The 19790-nt window shown below is 40.1% G+C and overlaps 1 protein-coding gene across 6 annotated transcripts in view; it reads right to left on the bottom strand.

The window, feature by feature from the left end:
* LOC140171404 (uncharacterized) overlaps positions 1 to 19790 on the bottom strand; it is a 112113-nt gene that overhangs the window by 9780 nt on the left and 82543 nt on the right. For all 6 annotated transcript variants that reach the window (XM_072194655.1, XM_072194654.1, XM_072194656.1 and 3 more), the window contains 3 exons: positions 18490 to 18810; positions 16886 to 17051; positions 1110 to 1231 (listed from right to left, as the gene is read on the bottom strand). In XM_072194655.1, coding sequence (XP_072050756.1) covers positions 1110 to 1231; positions 16886 to 17051; positions 18490 to 18810 — 609 coding nt within the window. The remainder of the gene's footprint in view (positions 1 to 1109; positions 1232 to 16885; positions 17052 to 18489; positions 18811 to 19790) is intronic.

Genomic DNA, 19790 nt, shown 5'->3' with positions numbered 1-19790 from the left:
TGCAGAAGTGAATCCAACCATGCCAACACGCTTGTGATTGGTTAGTATTGTATCCATGGTTGTGCGTTTGCGTTGTACTTTGAAATACGCGATATATAATCACGGTTGGATCAAGTACAGCTGTAGAAAGCCATGTTCATTCAATTGGAATTCCTACTGTAAGAGTTCCAAAACAATCCAAATTTAAATATTTTGTTACGATTCTGAAAACTTGATAAACAACTTCATGTTTGTTTAATGTTCACAGGCAGCATGAACATATAGAAATGCTGTATTATCAAATTCTTGTATGGACAATTATACAAGGGCACGATCTTTAATATCATTGTTGTATTTCATTATTGTTATGTTATATTTTAGCATGCTTCTTTCTTTTACCAATGGACATGGGATCGTAATAATATATTGATAATACCTCAAAATTAATATAATGAAGTATTTTTACAGTGTATGTCATGATAATTAGACATACAATAATCAGAGATGCCAGTGAATGATGACAAAATTTCCTGAAATGGTTGAAAATTTCCTGAAAATTTATGTTTGTGTATACTTTCGCACATAAACATCTGAGCAAAATTTCCTGAAATCAGGAAATTTCCTGAAGTCTGGCATCTCTGAATAATAATAAAATCACACCAGGCAGCCTTTTGAGCATAGATTAATAAACACATAGATTGGAATGTTCCATGCCTGTGCCCTCTAAGTATACTTGAATTCAGCTGATGCTGGTATAGCGTTCAGACCTAGGAGTATCGCTCATCATACGGGCAAAGTTTCTTTTGTGTATGCTCGTGCTATTTGCACTATTTTTTAGTTCGCTCATGCAAACCCCCACAGGCAACCTGGCCACATTCCGCGGTATGCTTTTGAGATACAATAGGATGTGTAGCAGACGACGATATGTACTCCAGCACTTTGAGCAGATGCGCCCCATAAGCTCAATAAAATATGCAGCGTCTTCACTGACGACTCAACAATAGTAGACTATAAATGTTAGCCCAGTAAGTAATATCTATTGCATGACAGTCATGAAACAAAACTTCCATAATCATCCATTTGGGGAAACAACAACAAGCGTTGGCGGGCTCTGATTAGAGTATACCTACCTCTGTAGAATTCTTGGTGATCAAATCTTTCAATTCTGACATGATGAACTCGCAGAATGCACACTCTTCATCGTTGGCCTTGATTGGTCCAGACAATGGGCTGGATTTGTACAATTTTGTGCCTAAACAAGAAAATGCAAAATTGAATGTGAACATCAAATAACATGAAATGAATATGCTGTGAAATATCACTTGAAGGGCCTACCGAATTGTTTCGTAATACAAATAATATAATGGCAAATTGGATAGAGATCAATCAAAACTGAAAGTGAAACAAGAAACCGAGGAGCATATATTACTCAAAGTTTGTCTCTCATCCTCAGCAAGCCTTGATGCTATTGTAAATTGAACTGCAGTTTTGTTGCCAACAAAGAAATTGTTAGAAGTTATTGCTAGATATTTTTGGAAAGTGTAAAGTATAATCATACCTGGCGATAAATTATCAGGAAATAAGGCAGGTTGTTATATACCAGGGGATTCTTTGGTCATGGTTGTTCCATCTATTGCACTTAGCCGTTTCTCATGTCTGTCAAAGGGGACACCCTCACGAAATCCCTATTGGTTTGTACAGGGCCTTTTATTTCCAATTGATTTTTTCAGCATAGAAAGTACCAATTTGGGTTTTCTTTTTGAAAGTTGATTTCCCTCATAAAAATAAAACTTTTAGAATTGCTTCATCAAGAGGTATTTATTTTATGGCATGTTGTGATTTTCCCCCATTGAGTGCAACAGTAAGCATCCTGTTCATGTCAGAGGGCGCGAGATGGAACAGCCAAATCCTGGCAAAACAACCAATGCAATGAAGCGATCTATCATCAGTGACGTCATACTCACTATATAACAGCGTGTGCAGTTGGTCGAGAGCCGGGAATAAACAATGTTAATGCCCGGAAGGAATTATGATTTTTGATGTTACTTATTTAAGTTAGGCGGGCAGCCTAACTTATTTCTTTCTTGCCATTTCTTTCCTCTTTAAGTTAGGCGTGCAGCCTAACTTATTTCTTTCTTGCCATTTCTTTCTTCTTTCTTTCTTTCTTTCTTCTTCTTCTCACAATTTGCTACTACTTCCACATCCTGGATCGGATTTCGACCAAACTCGGTCACAAGCAGTATTGGGTAGCTGGCTACAAACATCATGGGTTGTTTAACGTCAGAGGTCATCCAAGGGGTCACAGGGGTCAAAAAAGGTCATTTTAATCGAAAATGCTCTGATTGAGCTGAAATTTAAATGCAATGATCCTTATGACATTCTAAACATGTTTAAAATATTTTAAAAATTTATTTAAGGTCATTAAGGGGCCCATAAAGGGGTCAAAGGTCAAGTTTTTCAAAATGCTCCAATTGAGCTTAAATTTAAATGCAATGATCCTTATGATATTTGAAACATTAAAAAAATATTTTGAAATTCATTTAAGGTCATTAAGGGGTAATAAAGGGGTCAAAGGTCAAGTTTTTAAAAATGTTCCAATTGAGCTGAAATTTCAATGCAATGATCCTTATGACATTCTAAACATTTTTAAAACATTTTAAAATTCATTTTAGGTCATTAAGGGGTCATAAAGGGGTCAAAGGTCAATTGTTCCAAAATGTTCCAATTGAGCTGAAATTTGAATGCAATGATCCTTATGACATTTTCAACATGTTGAAAATATTTCAAAATTCATTTAAGGTCATTAAGGGGCAATAAAGGGGTCAAAGGTCAAGTTTTCAAAATGCTTCAATTGAGCTGAAATTTGAATGCAATGATCCTTATGACATTCTTAACATGTTTTAAATATTTTAAAATTCATTTCAGGTCATTAAGGGGCCATACAGAGGTCACAGGTCAAGTTTTCAAAATGCCAGCTTTCCACGATTAAGGTTTAAAAAACGGCAATTAATGAAACAATCTTATTAAAATTAATACTATCCAACACAGCACTGAGTGTTGCTGCTTGATCAGATCATCACAGTCATCCGCCTAACTTACCTCGTGCCCTTGCAAAGGGCACAGTTGCTCTAGTTAAGTTAGGCGGGCAGCCTAACTTATTTCTTTCTTGCCGTTTCTTTCTTCCTCTTTCTTCTCACAATTTGCTTCTTCTGCCACATCCTTGATCGGATTTCGACTAAACTCAGTCACAAGCAGTATTGGGTAGCTGGCTACAAAAGTTATGGGTTGTTTAACGTCAAAGGTCATCTAGGGGTCACTGGGGTCAAAAAAGGTCATTTTAACCGAAAATGCTCCAATTGAGCTGAAATTTAAATGCAATGATCCTTGTGACATTCTAAACATGTTTAAAATATTTTAAAATTTATTTAAGGTCATAAAGGGTCGAAGGTCAAGTTTTTCAAAATGCTCCAATTGAGCTGAAATTTAAATGCAATGATCCTTATGACATTCCAAACATTTTAAAAAGATTTTAAAATTCATTTAAGCTCATTAAGGGGTCATAAAGGGGTCAAAGGTCAAGTTTTTCAAAATGCTCCAATTGAGCTGAAATTTAAATGCAATGATCCTTATGACATTCCAACCATTTTAAAAATATTTTAAAATTCATTTAAGGACATTAAGGGGTCATAAAGGGGTCAAAGGTCAAGTTTTCAAAAACCAGCTTTCCACGATCAAGGTATATTAAAAAGGCAATTAATGAAACAATCTTATTAAAATTAATCCTATCCAGCACAGTATTGCTGCTTGATCAGGTCGTCACAGTTATCCGCCTAACTTACCTCGTGCCCTTGCAAAGGGCACAGTTGCTCTAGTTTCTTCTTCTTAAGTTAGGCGTGCAGCCTAACTTATTTTTTTCTTAAGTTAGGCGTGCAGCCTAACTTATTTCTTTCTTGCCATTTCTTTCTTCTTTCTTTCTTTCTTTCTTTCTTCTTCTTCTCACAATTTGCTACTACTTCCACATCCTTGATCGGATTTCGACCAAACTCGGTCACAAGCAGTATTGGGTAGCTGGCTACAAAAGTCATGGGTTGTTTGACGTCAGAGGTCATCCAAGGGGTCACAGGGGTCAATAAAGGTCATTTTAACCGAAAATGCTCCGATTGAGCTGAAATTTAAATGCAATGATCCTTATGACATTCTAAACAGGTTTCAAATATTTTAAAATTCATTTAAGATCATTAAGGGGTCATAAAGGGGTCAAAGGTCAAGTTTAAAAAAATGCTCCAATTGAGCTGAAATTTCAATGCAATGATCCTTATGACATTCTTAACATTTTAAAAACATTTTAAAATTCATTTGAGGTCATTAAGGGGTCATAAAGGGGTCAAAGGTCAAGTGTTCCAAAATGCTCCAATTGAGCTGAAATTTGAATGCAATGATCCTTATGACATTCTAAACATGTTGAAAATATTTTTGAATTCATTTAAGGTCATTAAGGGGCAATAAAGGGGTCAAGGGTCAAGTTTTCAAAATGCTTCAATTGAGCTGAAATTTAAATGCAATGATCCTCATGACATTCTTAACATGTTTTAAATATTTTAAAATTCATTTTTAAGGTCATTAAGGGGGTCATACAGAGGTCAAAGGTCAATTTTCAAAAATGCCAGCTTTCCACGATTAAGGTTTATTAAAACGGCAATTAATGAAACAATCTTATTAAAATTAATACTATCCAGCACAGTGTTGCTGCTTGATCATGATCAGATCGTCAGTCATCCGCCTATCTTACCTCGTGCCCTTGCAAAGGGCACAGTTACTCTAGTTAAGTTAGGCGTGCAGCCTAACTTATTTTTTTTTCTTGTTGTTTGTTAAGTTAGGCGTGCAGCCTAACTTATTTTTTTCTTGCTGTTTCTTTCTTTCTTTCTTTCTCACAATTTACTACTTGTGCTACATCCGTGATCGGATTTCGACGAAATGCATACCCAAGCCGTATTGGGTAGGTGGCTACAAAAGTCTTAAAATGTTTTAATATCGGAGGTCATCCAGGGGGTCACAGGGGTCCGAAATGGTCAGTTTTGCCTCATATGTGCCGCACCCCCATTATAATTAGGGGCAAAACATGGAGACATCTAGTCTAGTGTTTTGATAAACAAGAGATAACCACAGGCAATGGTTCTGCTGTCTGTGCTTCAAAACGTGTAAATTTTCGTCTCAATTGGTCTAGTGCTAGGTGGTGAATGCCGTGCATTCTCTAAATTCAGTAAATTTCCATCGTCAACCGTGTGGAAAATGTCATACGGCCGGGCGGTTTCACAAGTTGCCGGCTCTATCATACCAGTCGCCGCCTGGCTATTGCAGCTGCAATCCATACATCAAAACATGTAAATTTTGGCTATTCCAACTGCAATCCATACACCCTTCATGCAAGACAGGACTGGAATCGTCCACACAGGGAGTGAATATTACAAACGGAGTCACCCATTGAGGTAGGCCCATTTGAAATTCACACGCCCTGTGTGGGAGATTAAGATAATGTCTTCCGGAGAGGTTGTATGAATTTCAACTGGAACAGCCCAGTTGGGGTGTGTGAAACCGCAAGTGGGCGATTCACACGAAACAAACTGAGGTATGTTCAGATGCCAATTTTGTTACATATCTTGAGTGTAACTTGTGATGTGATGCCTGTATGCTAGATATAAACAGCTACAACAGTATTATGCATTGCTTGAGATAGTCATGTCTTTAAATAGGTGTGATTGCAGTTGTTTGTACATGTACATGTAGAGATGGCAATGGTATTAGAAGCTATTACATGTGGTTGTGAAATAGGCTATTGTGGGAAATGACTTCATTCAATCAGATTTGATCTGAATATTGTGAGGTTAGTGATGCAGTGGTATTAGTACTATAAAAGCTTTTGTGCTGCACTGGTACTGCACACACGTACTTTTCTTCTTTCTTGAAGAAATGTATCGGAACTGGGTGGGGTGGGTGTGGGGGGTGTGTGTGTGGGGGGGGGTGATATCTTGGCTAAAACTGCATCATGCCTTCCCATGATGCATTTATGAAAATCAATAATCCCACTTTATAGTTTCTACAGATGATGCAATAATGGTAAATAATGGGGGGGGGTAAGTAAAATGTTGAAATATGACCGCATTAAACTGCAAAGGTCATGTGAGGTCAAAGGTCAGGTCAAATTACAAGTTGCTCCGATTGGGCTGTAACTTGGGGAAAATGATCCCTGACACTTGGGGAGTATAAAACCACAAAGGTCAAGTGAGGTCAAAGGTCAGGTCAAATTTGAAGTTGCTCCAATTAGGCTGTAAGTCAGGGAAAATGATCCCCGACACTTTAGGAGTATAAAACCACAAAGGTCATGTGAGGTCAAAGGTCAGGTCAAATTTAAAGTTGCTCCAATTGAGCTGTAAGTCGGGGAAAATGATCCCTGACACTTGGGGAGTATAAAACCACAAAGGTCATGTGAGGTCAAAGGTCAGGTCAAATTTGAAGTTGCTCCAATTAGGCTGTAAGTCGGGGAAAATGATCCCTGACACTTGGGGAGTATAAAACCACAAAGGTCATGTGAGGTCAAAGGTCAGGTCAAATTTAAAGTTGCTCCAATTGGGCTGTAAGTCGGGGAAATGATCCCTGACACTTGGGGAGTATAAAACCACAACGGTCATGTGAGGTCAAAGGTCAGGGCAAATTTGAAGTTGCTCCAATTGGGCTGTAAGTGGGGGAAATGATCCTGGGAAGTATTAAACCGCAAAGGTCATTCGAGGTCAAAGGTCAGGTCAAATTTAAAGTTGCTGATTGGGCTGCAATTGGGGAAAATGATCCCTGACACTTGAGGAGTATGAAACCGCAAAGGTCATGTGAGGTCAAAGGTCAGGTCAAATTTGAAGTTGGTCCAATTGGGCTGTAAGTCGGGGAAATGATCCCTGACACTTGGGAAGTATTAAACCGCAAAAGGTCATCCGAGGTCAAAGGTCAGGTAAAATTTAAAGTTGCTCTGATTGGGCTGCAATTGGGGAAAATAATCCCTGACACTTGAGAAGTATGAAACTGGAAAGGTCATCCAAGTTCAAAGGTCAGGTCAAATTTAAAGTTGCTCGATCAGGCTGCAACTTGCGGCAAATGATCCCTAACACTTGGGGAGTGTAAAACCGAAAAGGTCATCCGAGGTCAAATTTAACGTTGCTCAGAATATGAAACCGAAAAGGTCAACCGAAGACAAAGGTCGGGTCAAATTTAACGTTGCACAGTATTGCTGTGTGATGTCATCACAGTCATACGCCTAACTTACCTCGTGCCCTTGCAAAGGGCACAGTTGCTCTAGTTTCTTTCTTTCTTTCTTTCTTTCTTTCTTTCTCACAATTGACTACTAGTGCTACATCCGTGATCGGATGTGGCCCAAACGCATAGCCAAGCCGTATTGGGTAAGTGGCTACAAAAGTCTTAAAATGTTTTAATATCGGAGGTCATCCAGGGGGTCACAGGGGTCAAAAATGGTCATTTTTGCCTCATATGTGCCGCACCCCCCATTATAATTAGGGGCAAAACATGGAGACATCTAGTCTAGTGTTTTGATAAACAAGCAATGGTTCTGCTGTCTGTGCTTCACAAGCGTGTAAAACTTTGTCTGGATTCGTCTATTGCCAGGTGGTGAGTGCCGTGCATTCTCTAAATTCAGTATATTTCCATCGTCAACCGTGTGGAAAATGTCATACGGCCGGGCGGTTTCACAAGTTGCCGGCTCTATCATACCAGTCGCTGCCTGGCTATTGCAGCTGCAATCCATACATCAAAAGCGTGTAAATTGTGGCTATTCCAACTGCAATCCATACACCCTTCATGCAAGACATGACTGGAATCGTCTACACAGGGAGTGAATATTACAAATGGAGTCACCCATTGAGGTAGGCCCATTCGAAATTCACACGCCCTGTGTGGGAGATTAAGATAATGTCTTCCGGAGAGGTTGTATGAATTTCAACTGGAACAGCCCAGTTGGGGTGTATGAAACCCCAAGTGGGCGATTCACACCTGAAAACAAACTGAGGTATGTTCAGATGCCAATTTTGTTACATATCTTGAGTGTAACTTGTGATGTGATGCCTGTATGCTAGATATAAACAGCTACATCATTTCCACTGATGGCTATAGGGTGTGGGTGTGTGTGGTGTGTGTGTGTGTGTGTGTGTGTGTGGGGGGGGGTGATATCTTGGCTAAAACTGCATCACGCCTTCCCATGATGCATTTATGAAAATCAATAATCCCACTATATAGTTTCTACAGATGACGCTTAATAATGGTGAATAAGGGGTGAGGGGTAAGTAAAATGTTGAAATATGACCGCATTAAACCACAAAGGTCATGTGAGGTCAAAGGTCAGGTCAAATTTAAAGTTGCTCCGATTGGGCTGTAACTCGGGGAAAATGATCCCTGACACTTGGGGAGTATGAAACCGCAAAGGTCATGTGAGGTGAAAGGTCAGGTCAAATTACAAGTTGCTCCGATTGGGCTGTAACTCGGGGAAAATGATCCCTGACACTTAGGGAGTATAAAACCACAAAGGTCAAGTGAGGTCAAAGGTCAGGTCAAATTTGAAGTTGCTCCAATTAGGCTGTAAGTCGGGGAAAATGATCCCTGACACGTTGGGAGTATAAAACCACAAAGGTCATGTGAGGTCAAAGGTCAGGTCAAATTTAAAGTTGCTCCAATTGGGCTGTAAGTCGGGGGAAATGATCCCTGACACGTGGGGAGTATAAAACCACAAAGGTCAAGTGAGGTCAAAGGTCAGGTCAAATTTGAAGCTGCTCCAATTAGGCTGTAAGTCGGGAAAATGATCCCTGACACTTGGGGAGTATAAAACCACAAAGGTCATGCGAGGTCAAAGGTCAGGTCAAATTTGAAGTTGCTCCAATGAGGCTGTAAGTCGGGGAAAATGATCCCTGACACTTTGGGAGTATAAAACCACAAAGGTCAAGTGAGGTCAAAGGTCAGGTCAATTTTGAAGTTGCTCCAATTAGGCTGTAAGTCGGGGAAAATGATCCCTGACACTTTGGGAGTATAAAACCACAAAGGTCAAGTGAGGTCAAAGGTCAGGTCAAATTTGAAGTTGCTCCAATTAGGCTGTAAGTCGGGAAAATGATCCCTGACACTTTGAGAGTATAAAACCACAAAGGTCATGTGAGGTCAAAGGTCAGGTCAAATTACAAGTTGCTCCGATTGGGCTGTAACTCGGGGAAAATGATCCCTGACACTTGGGGAGTATAAAACCACAAAGGTCAAGTGAGGTCAAAGGTCAGGTCAAATTTAAAGTTGCTCCAATTAGGCTGTAAGTCGGGGAAAATGATCCCTGACACTTGGGGAGTATAAAACAACAAAGGTCATGTGAGGTCAAAGGTCAGGTCAAATTTAAAGTTGCTCCAATTGGGCTGTAAGTCGGGGAAATGATCCCTGACACTTGGGGAGTATAAAACCACAACGGTCATGTGAGGTCAAAGGTCAGGGCAAATTTGAAGTTGCTGCAATTGGGCTGTAAGTCGGGAGAAATGATCCCTGGGAAGTATTAAACCGCAAAGGTCATTCGAGGTCAAAGGTCAGGTCAAATTTAAAGTTGCTCTGATTGGGCTGCAATTGGGAAAATGATCCCTGACACTTGGGGAGTATGAAACCGCAAAGGTCATGTGAGGTCAAAGGTCAGGTCAAATTTAAAGTTGCTCGATCAGGCTGCAACTTGCGGCAAATGATCCCTAACACTTGGGGAGTGTAAAACCGAAAAGGTCATCCGAGGTCAAATTTAACGTTGCTCAGAATATGAAACCGAAAAGGTCAACCGAAGACAAAGGTCGGGTAAAATTTAACGTTGCACAGTATTGCTGCGTGATGATGTCATCACAGTCATACGCCTAACTTACCTCGTGCCCTTGCAAAGGGCACAGTTGCTCTAGTTGCTGTTTGTTTCTTTCTTTCTTTCTCACAATTGACTACTAGTGCTACATCCGTGATCGGATGTGGACCAAACGCATAGCCAAGCCGTATTGGGTAAGTGGCTACAAAAGTCTTAAAAAGTTTTAATATCGGAGGTCATCCAGGGGGTCACAGGGGTCAAAAATGGTCATTTTTGCCTCATATGTGCCGCACCCCCATTATAATTAGGGGCAAAACATGGAGACATCTAGTCTAGTGTTTTGATAAACAAGAGATAACCACAGGCAATGGTTCTGCTGTCTGTGCTTCAAAACGTGTAAAATTTCGTCTGGATTCGTCTAGTGCCAGGTGGTGAGTGCTGTGCATTCTCTAAATTCAGTAAATTTCCATCGTCAACCGTGTGGAAAATGTCATACGGCCGGGCGGTTTCACAAGTTGCCGGCTCTATCATACCAGTCGCCGCCTGGCTATTGCAGCTGCAATCCATACATCAAAAGCGTGTAAATTTTGGCTATTCCAACTGCAATCCATACACCCTTCATGCAAGACATGACGGGAATCGTCCACACAGGGAGTGAATATTACAAACGGAGTCACCCATTGAGGTAGGCCCATCCGAAATTCACACGCCCTGTGTGGGAGATTAAGATAATGTCTTCGGAGAGGTTGTATGAATTTCAACTGGAACAGCCCAGTTGGGGCGTATGAAACCCCAAGTGGGCGATTCACACTGAAAACAAACTGAGGTATGTTCAGATGCCAATTTTGTTACATATCTTGAGTGTAACTTGTGATGTGATGCCTGTATGCTAGATATAAACAGCTACATCATTTCCACTGATGGCTATAGGGTGTGGGGGTGTGTGTGTGTGTGTGTGTGGGGGGGGGGTGATATCTTGGCTAAAACTGCATCACGCCTTCCCATGATGCATTTATGAAAATCAATAATCCCACTATATAGTTTCTACAGATGGCGCTTAATAATGGTGAATAAGGGGTGAGGGGTAAGTAAAATGTTGAAATATGACCGCATTAAACCACAAAGGTCATGTGAGGTCAAAGGTCAGGTCAAATTTAAAGTTGCTCCGATTGGGCTGTAACTCGGGGAAAATGATCCCTGACACTTGGGGAGTATAAAACCGCAAAGGTCAAGTGAGGTCAAATTTGAAGTTGCTCCAATTAGGCTGTAAGTCGGGGAAAATGATCCCTGACACTTTGGGAGTATAAAACCACAAAGGTCATGTGAGGTCAAAGGTCAGGTCAAATTTAAAGTTGCTCCAATTGGGCTGTAAGTCGGGGAAATGATCCCTGACACTTGGGGAGTATGAAACCGCAAAGGTCATGTGAGGTCAAAGGTCAGGTCAAATTACAAGTTGCTCCAATTGGGCTGTAACTCGGGGAAAATGATCCCTGACACTTAGGGAGTATAAAACTGCAAAAGTCAAGTGAGGTCAAAGGTCAGGTCAAATTTGAAGTTGCTCCAATTAGGCTGTAAGTCGGGGAAAATGATCCCTGACACTTTGAGAGTATAAAACCACAAAGGTCATGTGAGGTCAAAGGTCAGGTCAAATTTAAAGTTGCTCCAATTGGGCTGTAAGTCGGGGGAAATGATCCCTGACACCTGGGGAGTATAAAACCACAAAGGTCATGTGAGGTCAAAGGTCAGGTCAAATTACAAGTTGCTCCGATTGGGCTGTAACTGGGAAAATGATCCCTGACACTTGGGGAGTATAAAACCACAAAGGTCAAGTGAGGTCAAAGGTCAGGTCAAATTTGAAGTTGCTCCAATTAGGCTGTAAGTCGGGGAAAATGATCCCTGACACTTGGGGAGTATAAAACCACAAAGGTCATGTGAGGGCAAAGGTCAGGTCAAATTACAAGTTGCTCCAATTAGGCTGTAAGTCGGGGAAAATGATCCCTGACACTTTGGGAGGATAAAACCACAAAGGTCATGTGAGGTCAAAGGTCAGGTCAAATTGGAAGTTGCTCCAATTGGGCTGTAAGTCGGGGGAAATGATCCCTGACACTTGGGGAGTATAAAACCACAAAGGTCAAGTGAGGTCAAAGGTCAGGTCAAATTTGAAGTTGCTCCAATTGGCTGTAAGTCGGGAAAATGATCCCTGACACTTTGGGAGTATAAAACCACAAAGGTCATGTGAGGTCAAAGGTCAGGTCAAATTTGAAGTTGCTCCAATTAGGCTGTAAGTCAGGAAAATGATCCCTGACACTTTGGGAGTATAAAACCACAAAGGTCAAGTGAGGTCAAAGGTCAGGTCAATTTTGAAGTTGCTCCAATTAGGCTGTAAGCGGGAAAATGATCCCTGACATTTGGGAGTATAAAACCACAAAGGTCAAGTGAGGTCAAAGGTCAGGTCAAATTTGAAGTTGCTCCAATTAGGCTGTAAGTCGGGGAAAATGATACCTGACACGTTGGGAGTAAAAAACCACAAAGGTCATGTGAGGTCAAAGGTCAGGTCAAATTAAAAGTTGCTCCGATTGGGCTGTAACTCGGGGAAAATGATCCCTGACACTTGGGGAGTATAACACCACAAAGGTCAAGTGAGGTCAAAGGTCAGGTCAAATTTGAAGTTGGTCCAATTGGGCTGTAAGTCGGGGGAAATGATCCCTGACACTTGGGAAGTATTAAACCGCAAAAGGTCATCCGAGGTCAAAGGTCAGGTCAAATTTAAAGTTGCTCTGATTGGGCTGCAATTCGGGGAAATAATCCCTGACACTTGGGGAGTGTAAAACCGGAAAGGTCATCCGAGGTCAAATTTAACGTTGCTCAAAATATGAAACCGAAAAGTCAACCGAAGACAGGTCGGGTAAAATTTAACGTTGCACAGTATTGCTGCGTGATGATGTCATCACAGTCATACGCCTAACTTACCTCGTGCCCTTGCAAAGGGCACAGTTGCTCTAGTTTCTTCTTCTTTCTTACAAGCCGACGACGAATGTCGGCTTGTTCTGTCTCTTCCCAATTCTTCTTCTTCTTAAGTTAGGCGTGCAGCCTAACTTATTTTTTTCTTAAGTTAGGCGTGCAGCCTAACTTATTTTTTTCTTGCTGTTTGTTTCTTTCTTTCTTTCTTTCTTTCTTTCTCACAATTGACTACTAGTGCTACATCCGTGATCGGATGTGGACCAAACGCATAGCCAAGCCGTATTGGGTAAGTGGCTACAAAAGTCTTAAAAAGTTTTAATATCGGAGGTCATCCAGGGGTCACAGGGGTCAAAATGGTCATTTTGCCTCATATGTGCCGCACCCCCATTATAATTAGGGGCAAAACATGGAGACATCTAGTCTAGTGTTTTGATAAACAAGAGAGAACCACAGGCAATGGTTCTGCTGTCTGTGCTTCGAGACGTGTAAGATTTCGTCTGGATTCGTCTAGTGCCAGGTGGTGAGTGCCGTGCATTCTCTAAATTCAGTAAATTTCCATCGTCAACCGTGTGGAAAATGTCATACGGCCGGGCGGTTTCACAAGTTGCCGGCTCTATCATACCAGTCGCTGCCTGGCTATTGCAGCTGCAATCCATACATCAAAACGTGTAAATTTTGGCTATTCCAACTGCAATCCATACACCCTTCATGCAAGACATGACTGGAATCGCCCACACAGGGAGTGAATATTACAAACGGAGTCACCCATTGAGGTAGCCCCATTCGAAATTCACACGCCCTGTGTGGGAGATTAAGATAATGTCTTCGGGAGAGGTTGTATGAATTTCAACTGGAACAGCCCAGTTGGGGTGTATGAAACCCCAAGTGGGCGATTCACATGAAACAAACTGAGGTATGTTCAGATGCCAATTTTGTTACATATCTTGAGTGTAACTTGTGATGTGATGCCTGTATGCTAGATATAAACAGCTACATCATTTCCACTGATGGCTATAGGGTGTGGGGGTGTGTGTGGGGTGATATCTTGGCTAAAACTGCATCACGCCTTCCCATGATGCATTTATGAAAATCAATAATCCCACTATATAGTTTCTACAGATGACTTAATAATGGTGAATAAGGGGTGAGGGTAAGTAAAATGTTGAAATATGACCGCATTAAACCACAAAGGTCATGTGAGGTCAAAGGTCAGGTCAAATTTAAAGTTGCTCGATTGGGCTGTAACTCGGGGAAAATGATCCCTGACACTTGGGGAGTATGAAACCGCAAAGGTCATGTGAGGTCAAAGGTCAGGTCAAATTACAAGTTGCTCTGATTGGGCTGTAACTCGGGGAAAATGATCCCTGACACTTAGGGAGTATAAAACCGCAAAGGTCAAGTGAGGTCAAAGGTCAGGTCAAATTTGCAGTTGCTCCAATTAGGCTGTAAGTCGGGGAAAATGATCCCTGACACTTTGGGAGTATAAAACCACAAAGGTCATGTGAGGTCAAAGGTCAGGTCAAATTTAAAGTTGCTCCAATTGGGCTGCAAGTCGGGGAAACTGGTCCCTGACACGTTGGGAGTATAAAACCACAAAGGTCAAGTGAGGTCAAAGGTCAGGTCAAATTTGAAGTTGCTCCAATTAGGCTGTAAGTCGGGGAAAATGATCCCTGACACTTTGGGAGTATAAAACCACAAAGGTCATGTGAGGTCAAAGGTCAGGTCAAATTTGAAGTTGCTCCAATGAGGCTGTAAGTCGGGAAAATGATCCCTGACACTTTGGGAGTATAAAACCACAAAGGTCAAGTGAGGTCAAAGGTCAGGTCAATTTTGAAGTTGCTCCAATTAGGCTGTAAGTCGGGGAAAATGATCCCTGACACTTTGGGAGTATAAAACCACAAAGGTCATGTGAGGTCAAAGGTCAGGTCAAATTTGAAGTTGCTCCAATGAGGCTGTAAGTCGGGGAAAATGATCCTTGGGGAGTATAAAACTACAAAGGTCAAGTGAGGTCAAAGGTCAGGTCAAATTTGAAATTGCTCCAATTAGGCTGTAAGTCGGGGAAAATGATCCCTGACACTTGGGGAGTATAAAACCACAAAGGTCATGTGAGGTCAAAGGTCAGGTCAAATTACAAGTTGCTCCGAGTGGGCTGTAACACGGGGAAAATGATCCCTGACACTTGGGGAGTATAAAACCACAAAGGTCAAGTGAGGTCAAAGGTCAGGTCAAATTTGAAATTGCTCCAATTAGGCTGTAAGTCCGGGAAAATGATCCCTGACACTTGGGGAGTATAAAACCACAAAGGTCATGTGAGGTCAAAGGTCAGGTCAAATTTAAAGTTGCTCCAATTGGGCTGTAAGTCGGGGAAATGATCCCTGACACTTAGGGAGTATAAAACCACAACGGTCATGTGAGGTCAAAGGTCAGGTCAAATTTGAAGTTGGTCCAATTGGGCTGTAAGTCGGGGGAAATGATCCCTCACACTTGGGAAGTATTAAACCGCAAAGGTCATCCGAGGTCAAAGGTCAGGTAACATTTAAAGTTGCTCTGATTGGGCTGCAATTCGGGGAAAATAATCCCTGACACGTGAGAAGTATGAAACTGGAAAGGTCATCCAAGTTCAAAGGTCAGGTCAAATTTAAAGTTGCTCGATCAGGCTGCAACTTGCGGCAAACGATCCCTAACACTTGGGGAGTGTAAAACCGAAAAGGTCATCCGAGGTCAAATTTAACGTTGCTCAGAATATGAAGCCGAAAAGGTCAACGTTGCACAGTATTGCTGCGTGATGATGTCATCAGTCATACGCCTAACTTACCTCGTGCCCTTGCAAAGGGCACAGTTGCTCTAGTTCTTTCTTTCTTTCTTTCTTCTTCTCACAATTTGCTACTACTTCCACATCCTTGATCGGATTTCGACCAAACTCAGTCACAAGCAGTATTGGGTAGATGGCTACAAAAGTCATGGGTTGTTTAACGTCAGAGGTCATCCAAGGGGTCACAGAGGTCAAAAAAGGTCATTTTACCCGAAAATGCTCAGATTGAGCTGAAATTTAAATGCAATGATCTTTATGACATTCTAAACATGTCTAAAATATTTTAAAATTTATTTAAGGTCATTAAGGGGTCATAAAGGGGTCAAAGGTCAAGTTTATCAAAATGCTCAGATGGAGCTGAAATTTAAATACAATGATCCTTATGACATTTTAAACATTTTAAAAATATTTTAAAATGCATTCAAGGTCATTAAGGGCCATAAAGGGGTCAAAGGTCAAGTTTTTGAAAATGCTCAAATTGAGGTGCAATTTAAATGCAATGATCCTTATGGCATTTTAAACATTTTAAAAATATTTAAAAATGCATTTAAGGGTCATAAAGGGGTCAAGGTCAAGTTTTTCAAAAATGCTCCGATGGAGCTGAAATTTAAATACAATGATCCTTATGACATTTTAAACATTTTAAAAATATTTTAAAATGCATTCAATGTCATTAAGGGCCATAAAGGGGTCAAAGGTCAAGTTTTTGAAAATGCTCAAATTGAGGTGCAATTTAAATGCAATGATCCTTATGACATTTTAAACATTTTAAACATATTTTAAAATGCATTTAAGGTCATTAAGGGTCATAAAGGGGTCAAAGGTCAAGTTTTTCAAAATGCTTCAATTGAGCTGAAATTTAAATGCAATGATCCTTATGACATTCTAAACATGTTAAAAATATTTTACATTTCATTTAAGGTCATTAAGGGGCAATAAAGGGGTCAAAGGTCAAGTTTTCAAAATGGCAGCTTTCCACGATCAATGTATATGAAAATGGCAATTAATGAAACAGTCTTATTAAAATTAATCTTATCCAGCACAGTGTTGCTGCTTGATGAGATCGTCACAATCATCCGCCTAACTTACCTCGTGCCCTTGCAAAGGGCACAGTTGCTCTAGTTATTTTTTGTTATTATTGGGATGAATTAAGAATCACAAAATGTTCTGTTAAGTTTGAACGGGGTAAAAGCCGCCCTACGGCATAAACAATTGTTTAGTCATGAAAATATATGAATAAACCCCTAATTAATATTATAGCAAACACAACTTACTTTTGGAGCACAGTCCTATAGCTGTACAGATCTTCTTGGGGTCCAACTGTTGTACTATGAGAGTAACCAGTGTCGGGCCATAGGTATCCAAGAAAGACTTGCATTGTTCTTGAAGTGTTCCTGGTAAGATGGGGCAGATATTCTCAACAACTTTGGTGATTTCTTCCTGTTAAATAAGCAAAACAATAAAAGGAAGACACTCTAGTGAGTCTCATCTCAAGTTGAAAGTAACGCCATGATGGATTTCGCAGGGGAAGATTCAAATCATTGGATTTATGCGGTTGTGTAGCCAGGCAGCATATGAACAAATTCCTTCTACAGTCTGTCCACTTAGAAGTACAAACCAAATCTGTGGCATCGGGGGTCGATGCTTTGCGTCACACGCGAGCGCGACGCGACGTGTAAAGAGTGGTGTACAAATCGCGCAACAGTTGGCGCACCAAAGAAGCATTGCGCTGAAATAATTATTCTCATACCTCCAGTTTCCGAGGTCTATTTACTTTGTACTTCTATGTGGACAGACTATATGCATGTATATATACCCTGTGGGATTAGGTTAGCATGCGTGATTTGAATCTGCCAATATGACGTTGAGACAATATAGCAATTGCTATCAAAGGTAATTTTAATATTTATGCTTTATCATTCTGTAGACATGAATGATGACATTTCATTGGTTAATAGCCAAATGTGGCCTCAAACCAGTGATATTTTTCCTATTGCATGAACAGACGGGGGGTAACTAATAATATGTATTACCTTTACCCCATCAAAATACAGATTTTGGTATCAGGTGAAAGCTCATATAACCCAAGTGAAATTGTATATAGTTATTTTGTTCATGGTGTGAACAAAAACATGGTAGTTTGGTAGTTAACACCTCGAAACCTGTGTACTGTACAGATGTGACTCTAGAATCCAAATGGCTGGAGTAATTTAATTTAAACATTAAAATTTAAATATCAAACCCAACATATGACATCATGATATGTTGAATTGTATACCTACTTAAATTATTATACAAGATGGCACCATTTACCATGATCATTTTGAGATTCATTTAATAAAGTCAATAATTACAGTCATTAATAAAGTTAATAGTGAGCCATATATTTCTTCACATTATACACTACTCAAGAAATTGAAATTGAAAAGATCAGAATCTGACAATACTGCTTTGCATGATTGAGTATTTGCATCCTTTCTTTGTCTGTTTTTCAGTACTATGTAGTGCTAATGTCCTGTTACTTGAACAATACTGAATGAAATGATACTCCAATGATTTACAATATCAATTTTTTTTCTTACAGTGCCCCTGATTGGTTCATTACATGATATAATCATCTGAGTAACCAATGAAAATAGAGCTTATAGAAATCTTAGCAGTTTTAATCTTAATCACCTTCAGCCGTAGTGACTATTCTTACCATATCTCTAATTGGCTTAATACATGATATAGCCCCCTTTATAACCAATCAAAATAGTCCTTTGAGGCTGGTAGTGCCCATGGGGTTAAATATGAGTAGTGTATATTTTTCACTGAAATATATATGTTTCAGCTTACACAAAAACAAACAAACTAAGAGACAAAAACATGTTTTTACCTCTGTTGCATTCTGTGACAGCACCTGGTCTATCTCCTTCAATACAAATTCACAGAGGGCGCAATTTTCATCAGCATCAACCTTCTTAGCTGCAACTTGCTTAGGTACAACTTTGGTGGCCTTGGTCAGCAAAATCTCCTTCAGTGGGACAGATTTTGAGGTGCAGAATTTAAGCAGGGAGCAGATTTGGTCAGGTGACACCTGCTTAACGAGGAGGTTGATAATTGCTGGAACATACTTTTCAACGAAGCTGTCACACTCGGATTGAATTGTGTTTGGTAGAAGGGAACACACTTTACTCAGGGCTGCTGTAATTTCACTCTGAATTTTGTACAGGTGAAAAAAAAAAAGAAGAGACATCTTAGTTAAAGACTTCCAAGATGATACTCACATAATGTCAAAGGTTACTGTCCCATCACTCTCCTAACATGCTTGTGGAAAATTTCACGAAAAAAAGGGCGATTATGATTTCTATTGATTTTTGTGAATTCTTTTATCGCTAAATCCAAAGAAATGTATTTTTTTCAAATGCAAAATTCTTGAAATCCTAACGTTCGATTCAGACTCAACATCGCCGCGTGATGTGGTGGTTTTAAAACATTGCAGTATCGCGCTATGAAATTAAAATGTACTGCAACAATATAACTTCCGTTTTGGAGATATACGTTTTTTCCCCCAAAAGACCTAAAATTTTTAGGTGTTTGGGGGAAAAATGTATATCTTCAGTACGAAAAGTCAAAATTTTCATATGATGGGCGGCTTTTCCTCCAAGCTACATGTACATGCACTTAGTACATATCATTCGATTTATATTTACTTGATATCAGAAGGACATTTCTCGCATTCAAAATGCAATTTGATGTCTGATGTGCTCTAATGTCCCACAATAAATACTGTCCAAACGTTCATACCCTACCACTTAATACCTTTTTAAAATAAATGCCAATTATCCTTGCTTACATATGATCCAATCAGACCAAATTTGGTGTGAAAGTCACTTATGTGTGATTTGCTCCACAGCAATGCCCTTAATTTTTATACAATTTCTGCCTTTTGCATGATTGTAATGCCCAATGGTGTACTAAAATACCATCTGAAAGACCAAGCCTGAAGAGCTTTAATTACAGGCTTTAATTACAGTAAAATTTTAAGTTTTTACATTAAGACTGGAGATCTCCGGTTTTATCCAAAGTTCACCAATCGAGACGTGGTTAAACACATCTCATGCATGTGTATTATTGAATCATTGAAGTATAAACTGTGTGCATATCGCTATTTGTCTTACGTCTTGACGTATAAAC

Source organism: Amphiura filiformis, chromosome 15 (genome assembly GCF_039555335.1).
Source record: "Amphiura filiformis chromosome 15, Afil_fr2py, whole genome shotgun sequence".
Classification (NCBI taxonomy): Eukaryota; Metazoa; Echinodermata; class Ophiuroidea; order Amphilepidida; family Amphiuridae; genus Amphiura; species Amphiura filiformis.
The sequence above is the reverse complement of the archived record's forward strand: the minus strand, read 5'-3'. Positions and strand labels throughout refer to the sequence as shown.